This window comes from Cupressus sempervirens, chromosome 7 (assembly GCF_028749045.1).
Source record: "Cupressus sempervirens isolate cs-2001-9-10 chromosome 7, ASM2874904v1, whole genome shotgun sequence".
Classification (NCBI taxonomy): Eukaryota; Viridiplantae; Streptophyta; class Pinopsida; order Cupressales; family Cupressaceae; genus Cupressus; species Cupressus sempervirens.
This window is the reverse complement of record NC_143124.1, coordinates 837,049,417-837,064,801: the sequence shown is the minus strand read 5'-3', so window position 1 is coordinate 837,064,801 and position 15,385 is coordinate 837,049,417. Positions and strand designations below refer to the sequence as shown.

The window sequence follows — 15,385 nt, the reverse complement described above, 5'->3', positions numbered from 1 at the left end:
TTCTAAAGAAGGAGCAGTTGGCCTAGTTTTCTTTCTTTTCATTGCATTCCAACCATCCTCCACCTTAGCTGCCTCAGCAATCCAATCCCCAAAAGAAATAGAACAATGGAGCCTAGGGGAATCCGAGAAAACAACAATCTCCCTGGAAGAACCCAAAGCCAGCTATCCCCCCACTGAAATAGGAGGAAAGTCCAGAACAGGGGCAGGGCTAGGAGAGGGAATAGGGTCCTGGCCCGTAACAAGACTAGGAGGAACAACAAACTCCTTCTCCACCGAAGAATCATCTATAGGGGAGACATTCACAAACAAGGGTAGAACAGAGGAGGTCTCCAATGAAGGGGCCACAGGAGAGCCATCCGGGACACCAGTTGTGGTAGCCACCAAAGAGTTCTAAGGAGAGTCACCATCCCCAACAGAGGGGGCTTTGAGGAGAATGCAATGATCATCCGACACATTCTTCCACCAAGAAGGAGATTTCTTCTGCTTAGGTTTTTTAGAGGAGCAACGAGTAGTAAGGTGACCAGTCTTGTGGCACTTCTTGCATTAGAAAGGGATACCTTCATAATTAAGACACTAGATCCAAGATCCAATCGGAGAGGCCAAACAAATCTTCGCCCAAATATATCTATCATGTTTATCTATATATTATCAAATATATAATATATAGCTAGTACTAAATTTTATTTAATTGTCTAACCTTTTCATTCTTATGAAGTTTCTTTCAAGAGAAATTTCTCAAATCTTCACCAACTTTTAGTTTCTTTAGAATACATTGGTGCTTTTGGCTTAACTGTTTAATTTTTTGGTTGCTATTATGGTATTGCTTATAAATTACAAAATTTTCTATCATGGATAATTATTTTTACAATCCTTCAAATAAAATGACTTTCTCTTCAATAAATTTATTGCTAATTATATTTAATGATCATATGTAAGCTATTTAGTATTCATCTTGACTGTGGACAATACTATAACATTCTCAAGATCAAATTAAATAGTCGCACCTAATTACATTATTGATTACAATTTGAATAAACTTTTTAATTTGTAACTTTTTATTTGTCACCATTTAAGATGACTTTATAGACATTTGTAAAAGTTTAATGTATATACAACATATGAAATGATAATTCAAATGTATATACAAAGTCATATATCATTAACTAATTATTTTTTTACATATTTTATAATTTGAAAATAACACATCATAAAATTTAAAAAAATTATAGGCAAGAGCCTACAACATAATAGTAATTTGTGAGCCTCTCATGTGGGAGGTCTTTGATTCAAGTCTATATAATAATAGTTAATTATAACAAAACAATAATAATTAATCTAGGCTTCAACTCATTACCCATGAAAAAAAAAAAAGAATACTTATATCTAGATGTGCAGATAATATAACATCTTTCAATTGTTGTTAGGGTTAATATTACAGTTATTGTTGAGACATTACAAAACCTCTACACTAGTTCAAAAACACTCTCTTCTTTCAAAATCATTAATCAAAACCTTCTCCAAAATATTCCCCTCTAAATATTCTCAAGTATTAAGAATTATGTATATTTCATGAAACATGGGTCAATGAGTTCAACTCAAAAAGCTATAAAGTTAAATCTTGATAGCAATATCATAATTATACATATTACAACTAATCAATTTAAAAGTTATACAAATAATTTATCCACCTCACATTTTCAAATATATTTGCATTTTTTCATATTTTAGTTTTCATATTATCCAATATATATTCCTACCAGCCAACCCATTGCACCTCTTTTAGGGCACAAATGTTATCACCACATTTTTGCCGCCAATGACACAAACATACAAGATAAATGCACTTCTATCCCTATAAACAACTATTCTTTTATTGTTTTTATCACTCAATAAAAATGGAGTATGATTTTTATTTTTATCACTTTTGAAAGCCATTTTTAAACATTACACATTAAGAGAAAAATTAAATCAACTTTTACTTAAAAAGAAAAAGAAGACATTTTTCCTTACATTATTTTTTAATGAAAACAACTATTTATTAAAAACAACAATTCAACAATAACTTTTTTACCAAAAGAGGGGTAAAAAATTATTAAGACAAAAAGAGAAACAAAAACAAGAGCTCAACAAGAAGCTCTATCATAAGAAACAAGGTCATGTAACTCACGAGACATATCCAACGGTAGTTGCTCCCTATCTACAATATTTCAATCTGAACATGACCAGAAGCCCATTTGGCCAAACAATCAACAACTCCATTTCATTCTCAAGGAATGTAATTAAAACTAACAGACTCTAAAAAAGTACAAAAGAGGAGTTTGATTAACAATTGAAGGCATTTGCCAACTAACATCCTCAAGCAATTGCAAAGTAAGCAAATTCACCACCACTTGAGATTCAAATTCAAAGATAAGCTTGTGCCAACCTCTCAAACAACATTGCATCACACCATATAAAATGGTCAGGGCCTCCATGAGATTGTTAGTATGCCAACACTTATGCACCGAGAAAAGAAATTGAATTTCTCTAGAGTTGCATTGAGCCACACCCCCAATGTCAATAGGCCTTGGATTCCCTCGAGAAGAACCATCAGTGTTGACTTTAAGAACTCTCGCTTCCCTAACGTCTAGAATGGTTTGGAACATTATTATAACGTGTAGAATGGTTTGGAACATTATTATAACGTGTAGAATGGTTTAGAACATTATTATACCATTGACCGGCAACTCATTCTGAAAATGAAAATTAAAGTGACTGCAAATAGCAAGACAACCAAAATTCATACCTCCATCTCACTTACACTTAGCCTAAATAGTTTCACAAAGAGAATGAGATTCCAATTCAAACATTGTGAAACCCTTCTCATTTTTCCTAATATTTTGGATTATACGTGATCAACAATTGACAATTGATTCAGGACTATACCGTCCAACTAAATCCAACACTAACATGATTCACCACTTATTTTTTCACCCACGAAATAAAGTTAATTCAAGATATGAAGAGCTCCGCAGGAGTCTTCCTGCGAGGCACTACCACGCTTGTCGTAAGTGCGCTGAATTTGGCTGTTCCAAAAGAAATCAGCATACTGTCCTTCTACTGTTAGTGCGCTGAATTTGGCTGTTCCAAAAAAAATCAGCATACTGTCCTTCTACTGTTAAATATCTTCTTGTTGATGATAAATATCAACTATGAAATTTTTCGCAGGCCCAGCATAATACGTTTACACAACAAATATATCATGATCGCAAGGTTTTTGGGTCAAAGAGGGTTAAAATATGCACCGTTTTGAGGCAAATCTTTTGCTTAAAAAGAATGGCGGTGGCAGGAGAGCTGTCAGAGCTATGATTGGTTTCATTTTTGGGAGAGAAGCTTCTACGCAACTGCAAATCAAACTTGCGTAGATATTGCTTTGCCTCTCTAATCAGGTTTATAGATCATGTCTACCAACACGTCAAATCCGTACGCCGTCATGCGATTTTTTCCCTTTGTATCTTTCCTTTACTAGATATTTACCCTGGAGATACAGCTACATTAGCCATGATTTGAATTCAACATATCGATGCAGGTACCATCATTTTTCCGTCGCGCCAAGTTAATTTTTATCAATTCTGCAGGTTAATTTGACTTCAACTGTGCATCCATCGATTACAAGCGCACGTCATTTACAGAGACTCAGGCTCATTATTACATTTGGTACTGTGGTTTTCAAAATTCACGTGTCGTTAGTATATTAATTCGCAGATCACTCAACGTTCTCGAATCCACAGGTATGAATTAGCTGCCCAGAGAGGTTTGGTTCTTCAAAGGTTTTAGTTTTAGGGGTTTTTGAATCTAAGTTTTGTGATGGAGGACGAAAAAACATGGGAGCTTTTTATACCATGCGGAGTTTGCAGTCACAAGTGTTTTAAAAGACATGGGAAATCCCATGATAAACAGTGCTTTGATGGGTTTGCCTCTTTCTTCAAAGTTATGCTTGGAGATTTTGCACAAAGACTGGTAACATTTATACTTCAACGTTGTTTTCATGTTTTATCTCTGCTCTGTTTTAGAATTTGTAAAGAGAAATTGTGTGTTGTGTTTTATTGCAGCACATTCCTCCTGCATTTGTTGCAGAGTTTATAAGAGACCAACATGAACAAATGGTGTTGCAAGGCCCAAATGGTCAGGAATGGGAAGTGGAGTTATTGGGTACAAATAATAAACTACAATTTGGGCATGGTTGGGAAAATTTTGTCAATTTTTATGGCTTGCAGTTGGGTGATTTTGTTGTGTTCAATTACATATGTAAGTCTCATTTCAAGGTTAAGATATTTGGAAGATCTGGGTGTGTGAGAAACCCGATTGCAGAAAACAAACATTTGTCAGATAAGAGACGCCCTTCTACCAAAATGATTGATTTGATTTCTGATGATGAAAAGAACGATGAGGCTGAAGCAGTGGCTGAAAATCAAAGGAGAAAGAGGAAATCTTGTTTCTTTGGTAAGCAAAAGTTTTGTCCAGAGGCATAGAGCATATTTGATGTGTTAGTTACTGAGATTGTTTTAAATTTCAAAACGAAGATAGGTGCAACAGGAAATTTAATATTTTTTCTGCAGGCCGTTTTTTCAATTGGGTCTGCTTCTCCTTTCAAGTTGAGTAATAACAAAGTTAGATTTTGATGTAGGCCATTCATCCAAGGAGCCTGGACATGGTTTCTCCTCCGAGAAGGAAATGTTCAAATCAGATAAGCCTTTTTGTACGATGGTTATGAAATCATGGAATGTGAATACACCACACCGGCTAGTAATATATATTCTGTTTTCGTTCATTCTTTATAAATAATTATTCCTTAAATTTATAAGAAGCTTTTGAGATTGAGTTTCCGATTGATTTGTTTCTTCCATCAATATTTTGATAATAAATCACAATATATATGATTTAAAAATTGTGGGGGAAAAGGATCAGTCAAACTAGAAGTTCAAATTACATGAACATACCTTCCGAAGCTTTTACAGTTTATAAACTTATAGATGGATATTTGTTTTAACTTATGGATAGATCTTTGAAATTTAATGTCGAATTTTTAATTACTCATCTAAAACTTAAGGATGGATCTTAAATATCTACTACAATGAACATTTGTATTTATAATAACTTATTATTAGAGAGTTATCCAATGCTTTGGATTGAAATAACTTTATTTTTTATGGTTTGGAATGCAAAGGCTACCAAGAATTTAAAAAAATGAAAATAATCAGCTTCAGCTACCAAGAGAAAACAGTGAGATAGTTCTTTTGAACGGAGAGGGTAAGGAGTGGAAGGTTCAATGCCTTGTTAAAGATAATAGGCATGTGTTATGTTTGGGGTGGAGACATTTTCTACTAGCAAATAATTAGCCCATAGGCTTTCACCTGGGCGATAGCCCACCGGAAATTCCTCACGCTGCTGCTTGCACTGGCCTGCTGGAATCGTCTCACAGCCGCCTCTGACATTGGGTGCCACAGACCTGATTACGAATGGGCCAGTGACTAAGCAGCCTAGATGGATAGATAGTTGCTTCCCTGTCAGATGGAGAGGCGGAGTCTCCCATTAGCGTAGATGCTAGATTTCCCACACCGCCTTTGCCTCGCTCCTTGTTACGAGTGCCAGACGTTTGGAGTTCTACTACCACTGCCGGGATGTCCATGGCAGAGTTGTGATTGCAGCTGTGTCGACAGACAGCTGCTTCCAAGAGGGATTGAGGGTCCACGGGTGTCACCATAGACATTCGATTTGCCGACTGATGGAGGCCACGGGTCTACAGTTAGGGCATCAACAGCTTTGCAGATATGCTATAGACATTGGATTTGCATGTGGCTGGAGGCCATGGGTCTACGATTAGGGCGGATTGTAGATTACGTGACCTTATACATTGCGCGACCGCCTCTGCAGATATTGCTTGTGCACTGCCAGAGCCCCCTATAAATTCGACCAATGTTGTTGCTGCAGTAAGGGGTTGCACATCTGCTACAGATTGACGAGTGTGTTTGTCATTTCTCTCCCTTGTGCTTGAACTATCCGTATTTTGGAGTATTGTTTCTAACCACTTCTATTGTTGTTTGGAGTTATCAGATAGACGGTTGCAGAGGTAGACGAGAAGGGGTTGGATAACGGGTCTAGGTTCCCGACAATGATTACACACTACTACCTTGGTATGAAAAACAAAACCCTAATGAGAATTTAGGTGCATTCTTTATAGGGTTCAATTTTCATCATGTTTTGTAAGCTTTTCTGTGGAGCATTTCTTGCTAATCATCGGTATTGTAGAAAAAGAAATTTGATGCCTTTCATTATCAGTTATTTGAAATTGACTAAGTAATATCGAATTGTGTTGATAATTACTGCTAAAAGTTCCTTTAGTATTGTTTGCATACTGCTGTTATCATTTGGTTGATTTAGGGATTGTGGTTTTCAGTTTCATGTGCTCCGAACTTCTGCGTAGAGACCGATGTTTCCTTCAATCAGACTTTCTATCATGTAAGTTTGTGCTTTTATGTTGAAGCTATTGCTCGTAAATATCTTTTGAGAATATTTGAGTGGGGTTTAAAAATTCCTGAAGATTATTGTACATTGATATGATTGGTATCAAGGGTCAATATGCTTGGTTACTGTCATTTGAGGTTTGGTTGCCTAGTTAATACTATTGAAAAAAAACCCTTATGTTTTGTTTTCTGTGAATCTTTTAACACTCTAAACCACAAATTAGAAACCAGGATAAACTTATGAGCTTATTGTGATTCAGAATAGCTAGCTACTGACTTGGAAAAAGGCACACATAAAACAAGGTAATTGTGTTAATCTAGAGCTTAAAGAGTGAGGAAATAACCTTCAACCCCTGTAAAAGATACTATTGAAAAAAGCCCTTATGTTTTGTTTTCTGTGAATCTTTTAACACTCTAAACCACAAATCAAAAACTAGGATAAACTTATGAGCTTATTGTGATTCAGAATAGCTAGCTACTGACTTGGAAAAACGCACACATAAAAAAGGGTCACTGTGTTAATCTAGAGCTTAAAGAGTGAGGAAATAACCTTCAACCATTCTAAAACATCAATATACAACAGAGAATTTTAGTTTACTTTTTACAAAATGATGATATATAAAGTAAAATGCTCTAAGTTATTAAAATGCAGGGTAATCATTTTAAGGTCAATAGTGATAAAAGTGTGCTATTATATTTGTAACTTTAAATCATATCGCATCAACAGTAGCCTCAGCAGGACCTGTAATTGTGCGCAAGGAAGTGTCAATTAGATGTCGGTATCCTTGTTTAGGGGCTATCAAATGAGGTTGATAGCCATCAGCCTCTGTATTACGTTTTCTTACAAATCCTTGTGTCAGTGTGGAGTTGTATAAATCTGTAGCAAGCTTTGATAAGACTACAAAGCTATATCCTGATATGTGGCATGGTTTGACTTACGGAGAGCCTCCAAAATATTGTGATGTGCTTCAGATTAGTTCTAAGACCTACAAGTCTATGTCAGCCTGATGTCCTTTACTGATTTCTTATGGACTCCAATTGTCAGGTAAGTGGCCAGTTGACATAGTTTTAGGCTTCTAGGCATTGCAGTTGTTGCTTCATTACTTTTTTTCATTTTATGTCTTTGGGTGTCAGTACTGTATATTTTAATTGTTCTCCGATGACCATTTATTCTAATCATTAGAGTTACTACTTTACATAGCTTTAGATTATCCCCACCCTTTATTTCTTCTCAGCATGAGGCTGTTGATCTTGTGTTGTAAACAAAACTTCATAAAATGTCATAAAACGTGAATATAAAGATGTTAAAAATGGGCATATTTTCTAAGGCATTTGAAAATATCAAGGGAAAGTGAAGTTAGGAATGTAATAGCTAGATAGTTTATTACTAATAGCCTGATACAGTCTGCTCACAAATCCCGAAGTTTTACATCATCTCTTTTCTGTATTGAAATTCACTTTATTAGGTCCCATCAACCATTCTACAGCAACTGTTTTGGAAATATCTAGCACTCTATCAGATAATCCTTTGAGCCATGATGTGAAACGGTTCAAGTCTTCTACTTGGTATTCTTGAAAATCATTCAGCTCAAGGGAGCCTGATACAGTTTGCTCACAAATCCCTGAGTTTACATCATCTCTTTTCTGTATTGAAATTCACTTTATTAGCTCTCGTCAACCATTCTACAGAAACTGTTTATCGACATTCAAATGCATTCTTCCAGTTTAATCTTGTCCATTATATTTTGAGCTGAGAGTAGATCCATAGTCTTTAGAAACAATTTGTGGTGGAAATGGACAGTGACAGAAATTAGATTTTGTGTAGTTGAACCTCTTGCAATATATAGTGTCTTTGACACCCCAAACTTTTTATCTCATGTAGATTTTGCAGTTATGAGAACCAATAACTCTCCAGATAGCTTTTATATTTTGTTCAATCAATACCCCAATTTTATATCTGCAATGAAATTATTCATCATAATGACTGGAGACATTTCATTTAGCATATGGTTTTACTTTTGGTGCTTGAACCATAGGTTACTGGGAAATGACCATCCAGCTGTCAGGATGCACCATGGCATTGAAAACTGGATTCATTGAAGTTTTGCTTTCCATCTTGTTGCACTATTCAATATGTGGAATTAATATTAACAGAACAAATTATTGAAAGATTACTTTAACTCATTCGATGTTCTCCATTATGTGACCTATTCTTGCATTATAGTTAATACATATTATGTTAGAGATAGGGCAGCCTAAAATGACTTCATATAGACTACTTCTAATGAAACATAGATCTATTTTTTAAATATAGGCTGTCCGAAGTGTGTCAAAAGCTAAGAAGAATGAGGAGGATAGTGTCACAAGGGTGTTCATCAGTACTTGTCATTTACGTGAAACTGTGTTTATAACTATTATTTCCATTAAACCTAGATTTTAGATTAGATGGAATAGGTTTTCATGGATCATATAAATGAGATTGTAATGAATTCTTTAGAATGTAAGAATGTTTTAAATTATAGTTTGATGCATCATGAAGGTGAGAAGGGAAATGGTCGTGTGTTAGAAGGCTAGCAATGCATACTGAAACATAAATGAAACAAAATTCCCTTTTATTCTAACTGGACATGGAGCGATCCCTTGTGGCAAAACCCACATTTGGACATTTTATAGCAAACTGTGGTGTGGTCTGATTCTTTCATAAATCATTTTACATCAGCGAGGCACTCGGTTGGGTGACGGTATACCAAACAGTGCTTATTCACTAAGAGTATCTAACTTCTGCTCTTGCTTTTTGATATTTCATGCCTAAGGGATAGGTCATTTTGTGTGTCATAGACCATTCTCTGTGTTTACATGTTTGTCCTCTATGTATATGTAATATTGGATTTAGGTATGAGCTATTCTCAGAAACTCCTTATTTGAAGGTTGCTTTTGTCAAAGTACATCACCTTCACATATTGAAATAATTAATAGATTTTTCTTTGTTGAAGAGATTCACCTTATCTGTATTTCTATATTTCTTTTGTACATATTCTTCAAAGTCAACCGACTCACACCAAATAGGAAATGGCCTTTTTCAATCAGATTTAGGGATGCTCATCAGTTCATTTCATCCTGAACATGTTCCATTTTTTATAGTTGTTCATGGAATACTAGATTAAGTTGCTCCCTATCTAAAATTCATTAAGTGCCAGGGCATGCTATAGGATTGAATTAATTATGTTTAAACTCCTATTGGGCCAAAGTGTAGACGTATCCATAACCAGCATGTGCTGGATACATGTACTTAACCATACACAAAAGGGGAGCAATCTACCCATCCTGTATTATTCACATTTTCAGGAATAAATAACTATAGAAATAAGACCCTTGCTAATGAGAATCACCCTTGAATTCCCTTTCTAAGTGTCTGTTATTCTTTTATTCTCAGAGAAATAAAAGTATGGATGATCGATCTCCTCCTTCAATTAGTTCATTTTACAGCAACTCTTTATCAACATTCAAATGCATTCTTGCAATTTAATCTTGTTCGTTATATTTTGAGCTGAGAGTATATCTCTTGTGTAATAGGTATCAACTGACAATAGTGAACCTTATCAGACCAAGAAAGATTGTGATCTGACTCTGTTCTTAAATTGGAGGACAATTTGATCTCTATGAGTTCCATTTAGCCCTATATTGACCTATATTGATTGTGATTTGTAAACTGCTGAGAAATACAAAGAATACCATACTGAACAATGCTTGTCATCTGCTGCCTAGCCATTTTGCAATGCAAGACCACTGTGATGGATGACTTCGTTCAACACACAAATATGTACAGAATCTATATTGATGAAATAGAAACCTCTATCCTCGCTTAAGAGTTGTTCGTGCACTGCTGCCTGATTACATATCGACTACCCCCGCAATGCAATGTAGACCATCTCTTTACAGACCCACATATTTTGGAATTCATTAGCTGTTGTACCTACATTCCAATGCAGATAGATTACATTCCAACTGAAATTTGGTTCCACTCACCAGTAGCAAGTGATAGAGACAATGAATATTTACAGGCTGGAACTACCAATTGTGGACAGAACAGATGTTGTGGAGGTCGCAGATGAATAGTCCGAGTTTAGGGTGTTTGCACTAGCATGGTGATATATTCAGATTGCAATTTGGCTCTGTCTCAAGCACTATGTGGAATTGACATTTAGTAGAAAGGTGGGGGCCACAGGTGGTGTACTTAACGGTTCCAATAGAAGAAAGGATCAGGGCAATCGCTACCATGTAAATACCAACAAGGACACAGACGAATTGTATCTTCTCTTTAATATTGCATCCTACCATGGGCAACAGGGGGCTGAAACATCATAGACTTGAACATCTTTATTGGGTTGATGAGTTGTAACCAATGTCGGAAGAATTTGTGCATCCCTAATTTGAGCATCATACAAGGTATGCCAGTGTTGTGTTGCAGATGGATCATCTTAATAGACCTTGAGGGAGATCATCATTATAAAAATTAATAGCACATGTTTGTCACAGCTGCTACATTAATTGGCTCTGTGATATAGCATTCCAAATACTACTATGTCTATGTAATTATTGTACTACATTGTGCAAAGATAATCTGTATGTAACTACTCCACTGGCTGAATGAAATATACAAAGTACATAGCATTCTCCAGTTGTAATCTTTTGGATGCATTATGTTGTGCAAATGTGGTTGCTTGCATGTCTTAATACTATATTAGACAAGAATGTGAAATAATCTTCCTGGGATCAATAGTCTTCATAGTATTATTTCTCGAGTTTAAACTAGATTAGATATAGTTTATTAAATGTATATAGATGGGACTGTACCAACCTTCCAAATATAACTCCAATTCTTATTAAAAAGGAAATTTTTTGTATCTAATGTAAATCTAAAGACATTGAACTGGCAACTACTATTGGAATTATTACTGTATTTAGTCTGTTTTATTAAAAGTATCAGTAATTATTGAGACCTGAGAGACATCGAACTGGCAACTATTGCTAGAATTATTACTGTATTCAATCTGTTTTATTAGAGTGAGCTTTTCTGTAGGGGTTGGTTGTAAAATAGTCAAGCTCAAGTGAACATGCCTTCTTTTTCAAGTTCAAGTTCAAGTTAACATGTATTATTTTCGAACTGCAAAGCTAAAGAAAATAATAAGGGTTATTTAAAAGGCAACTAAGGTGGCTTTTAAAAATCTGAAAAATAAAAGTGGGATATGAATAAGTCTGCTAGGAGGAACCATTGTTCCAATAACAAAAAAGGTTCAAGATAGGTATCCGTGAAGGTGAACAAAGGCAAAGTAAAGCAATATCACCAATATGGTATATGCACCTGTTTAAAATGAAAGGACTCATTTAGTCAATTGCTGGTGAAAATTAGTAGAATTACTAGAACAAAGACGAAACCAAATATATTGTGGTATAGTAGAAACTTATGACTGCATAGCTCTTGGACAGAGCAATAGACAATCTTTTTCTTTGACCTCATTGATATTAGTCTCCTTTCAAGGCCTTCAGTTTAAGAAAGTGATTTTCTAGTCTTTGGTTCCATATATTGTTAAGTATTGTCCCTTATAAACATATTTGTTTTTCTTACATGGTATAAATTTTATTAAGGAGGTAATATAGTCCACACAATCTCAGAGTTTGAAAGAGACCCTAGTAATAAAAATGTTAAGTGTAAAACATATGAACCTAATTTGGAATCTTCAGCCAATTTCCAGGGCACTCTAATCTAGGTACCATTAGCCACTGGAGCTTACAGTTGGCATAGATTCCATGAAAGGAATTCCAATTGTATTCGTCAATATTATTTAGCTTTGAAAGGTCCGGCTGCTTTAGTTTACCGCTAATTGGTAAAATGTAAAGATCTATCAGTCATGGGGTTGATCAAGCAGCTGACGTATATCTGTGTTTATAACTGTTCTTTCCATTAAACCTAGATTTTAGATTATATATAATGTTGCTTTACGAAATCATCCATGATCTCCTACAGGTATGCATACAACTTTTAGGAAATGTTTTATTGGGTTCTTTAAAATTCAGCCTATTCTCAAAATGATTTTAAGTGAGGGTGTTCAGTAGCTTGTTTTCGTACTTTACTTTTTAGATTGAGTTTTTCATTGTTGATTTAGAGCTTCATTATACAACATGTTAATTATGTTTCTTCAATAATTAGTCATCCTTCCTTTATTCTGTTGGTTGGATTAGTTAAAGAGAAGTTACTGAGATGTTTTTGTTGGATAATTTAACAACACATTGAAGCTTATATATGATTTGCTAAGAAGCTTATTATGGTTATAGTATCGAACAAAATATGAAATAATAGTGGCAACTCTAGCATTGCTCTTTTTTCTTTTTGTATACAACTGTTAGGATAGATGAGATCATGTCATTGCTTTTGCAACATCGCTGTTGTTCATTTTTTGGTTGCTGATCTTTAATTCTCCATAACATTGTTCTAATATTCCCTACTAACAGCTTCTTACGGACACGCTTAAGTATTTTCGTTGTTGAAAATCATTCTATCAAGACTCTTCCTCATTGATTTCATCAGGTCTAGACAGTTATAAGCTCTTTTCCTTGCATCAAAGCTTATCAACACCACATCTTGATGCACTATGCCTCTCACTTCTGTATTCTCATTATAACTCAATGCCCATAAGATGTATACTGAAACCCTTACCCTTTTTTTAGGCTCCTTGTGGCATTTGTACAGTATATCATGCAAAAAAATCCTGTTGGTTAAAAGCGATGAATACAATAATCTTGTATCGTCAACATTGATTTCTCTAGAGTATCTCTTGAGAGCATTTGATAGTAAAACATCTAAGTAATATGCTTTCCTCAAACATTGAACTACATTCAGTCATCAACATTTGGTTTTCTAGTGTATCTCTTGGGAGCATTTGATAGTAAAACAATTCAGTAATTATGCTTTTCTCAAACATTGAACTACATTTAGTGGTCTAATCTACTTTGGTATGTGGAATAGTCGAGCTGTGTAATGGCGTCAGAAGATCCAGATGATGTCATTACCATCTCCAACACTAGTCGAGAGAGCAACAACAGGGCATAGGCAAACAATAACGATGTAGAATCGGAGGTAGTCTCTGCACCCATACACGAATATCCAGAGTAACAATGAAATCGAAGAAGTTTTTTGCAACATTGAACAATACTGTGAAGAGATTGTTCGGGACATAAGGCATGTGTCTAACATAATGGAGACTACGACCACCATTAGTGTCGAAAGAATGGAACATGCTATAGATACAACAGAAGCAATGTGCAATGTGGCAGATGCCTTCTATAAGTCAATGTGTCAAATTGTACATGCAAAGTTCTATGACATGGATCTCTCCAGCATATGGAAACAGGCATTCAACCGTTATGTGAATAGAAAATTGTCGCCTAATGATGGCAGGATTCTATAACCCAGAATGCTAGCATCACAAGATTTGTTTGCCTATGAATCTAATTGTACACAGATGTAAGGATAATTGTACAAATCCACAAGAAATGTAAAAAAAATGTTGTGTCGTCTTGTACCGCTGAATCCTTGAAACAAGGATAGCACATATGAGCAGATATGTAGAGGCATGAAAATGAAAAAAGTAACATAGTAGACCAAGGTAACATGCCTTCAACATACGAACAACATGTGTGTTAATCTCCACTTTTTTCCTTGATTCCAATACTTTCAAGTGTCATTTCCATAATTAGTTTCAATATTTCCAACTCTTTCAGTAACATGGTGTGATACCCTGATGTGTTTGCTGCATTCTTAGGTGCCACCACAAAAATGTCAAGAATCTGATACCCTAATGCCTTTGTTGCATTTTCAGGTGCCGCCACAAAAATATGCTCATGACTAAGTTTTGAATAGCTATTATAAATTCATTATTTATGCAATAATCAAAACGCTGATAAATTATTTGGGAGAAAACTAGATTCTAAAAAAAGTGTAAGCTTTGGAAATATCCAGCACTCTGTCAAATAATCCCTTGAGCAATGATGTGAAAAAGTTCAAGTCTCCTGCTTGGTATTCTTCGTTAGTTTACATCATCTCATTCCTGTATTGAAATTCACTTTACTAGCTGTCATCAGCCATTCTATAGAAACTTTATCGACATTCAAATGCATTCTTCCAGTTTAAAATTTTCCATTATATTTTGAGCTAAGAGTATATCTCTTATCTCATAGAGCTCAATTGAAAATAACGAACCTTACCAGACCAGGGAAGACAGTAATTTGACTTTGTTTTTTTATTATAGGACAATTTGATATCTATGACTTCCATTTAGCTCTATGTTGACCTATATTGATTGTGGTCTATGAACCCCCAAGAACTGCACATAATATCATACTGAACAGTAATTGTAATGTGTTGCGCAGCCATGTTGCGATGCAGGACCACTGTGACGGACGACTTCATCCAGCACACACGAATTTTCCTCCTTTGATTTCTTTCAAGGCTACCAATTTTATTTCATAAACAAATCTCAGCATTATCATCAATTTAGACATCAAACATTTTATCCATCTTTAAGAATCCACCAAACTATTTATTATTTATAAAATATAGATTAATGAGTTTGACAGTAGGAATTATAATCATAATTTTTGTCAAGAATGTGTCAGCATAGTTTGTAGATTTGTTAGCTCTGATTTAAGATATTGCAACTATCTAATGAATTGGACAATGAATCTAATTGTTTATTGAAACCAATAATGCTCATTCTAAGATTTTCAATTTTTATTTCTCAGCATCTTCAAAATATAAATGTATTTAAGATATTTATATTGTGTAGTGCTTGCCCCTAGTTCGCATTTTGTTATCATTGTTGAAC

General features: G+C 34.9%; 1 protein-coding gene across 6 annotated transcripts; it reads left to right on the top strand.

Moving 5' to 3' along the window:
- The first annotated feature begins 2,946 nt into the window (after positions 1-2,946).
- Positions 2,947-15,100, top strand: LOC149549988 (B3 domain-containing protein Os01g0905400-like). 6 transcript variants are annotated; one of them, XR_016354161.1, is made up of 6 exons: positions 2,947-3,999; positions 4,092-4,482; positions 4,667-4,785; positions 6,094-6,173; positions 6,437-6,498; positions 10,077-10,151. XR_016354161.1 is itself a non-coding variant. In XM_089793173.1 (5 exons), the coding sequence occupies exons 1-4, from the start codon at positions 3,847-3,849 to the stop codon at positions 6,461-6,463; spliced, it is 690 nt and encodes a 229-aa protein (XP_089649299.1). In that variant the 5' UTR covers positions 2,947-3,846; the 3' UTR covers positions 6,464-6,498; positions 14,931-15,100. The 6 variants fall into 6 exon arrangements, 5 of the variants coding, with proteins under 5 accessions (XP_089649299.1, XP_089649298.1, XP_089649297.1 ...); XM_089793173.1 differs by lacking the exons at positions 6,094-6,173; positions 10,077-10,151 and adding an exon at positions 14,931-15,100; XM_089793172.1 differs by lacking the exon at positions 6,094-6,173 and having other exon boundaries at positions 10,077-11,188.
- The last annotated feature ends 285 nt before the right edge of the window (positions 15,101-15,385 follow it).